The sequence below is a fragment of the Myotis myotis genome, unplaced genomic scaffold (genome assembly GCF_014108235.1).
Source record: "Myotis myotis isolate mMyoMyo1 unplaced genomic scaffold, mMyoMyo1.p scaffold_m19_p_11, whole genome shotgun sequence".
Classification (NCBI taxonomy): domain Eukaryota; kingdom Metazoa; phylum Chordata; class Mammalia; order Chiroptera; family Vespertilionidae; genus Myotis; species Myotis myotis.
This window is the reverse complement of record NW_023416315.1, coordinates 71,127,150-71,129,502: the sequence shown is the minus strand read 5'-3', so window position 1 is coordinate 71,129,502 and position 2,353 is coordinate 71,127,150. Positions and strand designations below refer to the sequence as shown.

Below are 2,353 nucleotides of genomic sequence, written 5' to 3'. Positions count from 1 at the left end.
CCTGAGTGCACAATTGTTTGTGCACCGGGCCTCTAGTCCTATATAATAAAAGGCGAATATGCAAATGTTGGGGCTGGCCTGCCAATCACCCGGGACTCCTCCCCCTGGCTGGCCTGTGCACGAATTTGTGCACTGGGCCTCTACTTCCATAATTAAAACCAAACAAAGGGTGGATTTCCATCTTAAAGAACTAAACAGGCATTTTGGTCAACACATTCTTAGCAATGGAACCTGGACAACATGTACCAGACATGGTAGGGAAATTTCTCACTCTATATTATTAAAAAATCAGCCAGATATGAACTGTTACAGAAATAAAATAAGATGGCAAATTTTAATAAACCATTTAAATTATTTTCTTAAAGAGACTTCCTCACTGTCAGAAATCTTGAATAGCCTACTAGTCAGTCATCAGAAGCTATTCGTTACATAATTGATAAAGTTGGCTTCCACTTTGGGAAGGGAGCCATCTTTCTCTATAATTGCTTGCATTTTTGCCTTAATGTCTCCTGAAGAACTAGGTCCTTTTGGTGTTTTATGAGTTTGTTTTTTTTGTGTGTGTGTGTGTGTGAGTGTGTTTAGAATTGGTGTTGATGGTTTTGAGTCCTTTTGATTCTGGTTTGAGTTTTTTGCATTTTTGGCTGGAGTATCTCGTACAGATTTCTTTACTGGAGCTTTTTCTTCAGCTTCCTCATCCTCAAAATCATCATCATCATCTTCATCAGCAGCAAGTTTTACTTTTTTCTGTGGAATCTTACTACCACTTCCAGTGGCAGAATGCTTTCCAGATATGCTTAGGAGTATCATGACCTCCTCCTCTTCATCTTCTGACTCTGCATCTTCCGCCACAGCTGCTAAGTGCTGCCACTAAGATGCTCATGCCCTGAACCACATTTCAATTGGAAGGAAATAGGTGGTGCTATTTCAAAGCCACCAAGGGAAACTGTTGGCTGAACACACATCTTTAAAGTTGCCAGTGTTATTTTAACTGACCTGCCTCATAATTTATTGCCTCAGCTTCAACAATGTGCAGTTAATTCATCCTTAGCACCAGCCCCTAAACTGACCAACTGTAAAGATAACTAGTGCTCATTTTCATCATTATCCACCCTAAAGTGGTAATCTTTGCTCTCCTTCAGTGTACAACCAAAAATATAGTTCTGGGGCCTCACAGGGGTCATGTCCATGTCCATGGAATCTTCCATGGGGTGGTGGCACACACTTCCATGGGAGAGAAGGCAGACGGCAGTGAAAGATTTCTTTTCCACAGAACAGACACTCGGGACAGAAACACCAGGGCCAGAGTCATTTCTGTATAGAAATGTCAATGTACTATTTTGATACTATCTCTATAACTATTGAAATATAACTTTGTGGTAGAATATATAGATAGAAAATATTATCTAAGGGTAATATTCCTCTTTCTTATCAGCTGATTTTCTAGCTGAGGGCCAAATTCTACAAACAAGTATGATTTACCAATGTAGTTGGGTTAATTTGAAATGAAACAGGCTTTTGTCCATTGAAATGAAGATCCACAAAACAAAATATTTATTCTGATATAGTTTACAAAGAGGCTTTAATGATTTCCTTCTAATGAGATGTCTGAGTTTATGTTGAAATGGGTCATCAGTAAAACCTCTGATGCACCTGGACATGAGTAGTTATTTTAGTGAAAATTAGCATCCAAGAATAACTTCTATGGTTCTCATAATCTCACTATGCCATTATGCCATATAAACTTCTCACTCCCATTTCAGCTTTCTTTGGTTTCCCTTTTAGTTTTTGCCTTTATAGAAGATCTGGCAAAAGTAGGCTTACAGTTGTCCATATGGGGAATAATGCCATAATTAATAAATAATACAAGAATAAACTCTGTTTTTCATATACTCACAGCTATAAACGCACTCTTTCTCCACCTTGTGTAAGTCTTAGTTTGTATAAGAAGTTCATGTTAGGTATTTTCTTGTCTGAGATAGCATGTGTTTATTTTGTTTGAAGTTGAAAGCAATGCTGGCTTCTTGACTTAGATTATGAGCAAATACATGGTTCTTAACTTTCAGTAAAAAAAAAAAAAAAAAAAAAAAAAAAAAAAAAATTCCTACAGCAAGGCAGCTCAGAGCAAGTATGTGGCTTACTGTATTGGGCCTGTGCTTTTTATTGGCTAGTTCATTATGTATGAGGACCTGTCCCATCTTTGTTAGCTAATCGGCTTACTTTGGCTAAATATCACTTTCTTAAAAGGCCTTTGGAATTGAAAACAACCTAATGCTCTGTTGAGATTTGTGACTGTCATTCTTCTGGTTAGAATTGCACATAGATCTTGCAACAGTAGCAAAGATACATCCACAAT

General features: G+C 37.6%; 1 protein-coding gene across 1 annotated transcript; it reads right to left on the bottom strand.

Moving 5' to 3' along the window:
- Positions 1-411: 411 nt before the first annotated feature.
- LOC118665758 (nucleophosmin-like) lies at positions 412-1,205 on the bottom strand. Its single transcript, XM_036327051.1, has 3 exons — positions 1,148-1,205; positions 662-851; positions 412-574 (listed from the first exon to the last, which is right to left on the bottom strand). Exons 1-3 carry the CDS (start codon positions 1,203-1,205, stop codon positions 412-414), a joined length of 411 nt encoding a protein of 136 aa, XP_036182944.1.
- Positions 1,206-2,353: the final 1,148 nt, after the last annotated feature.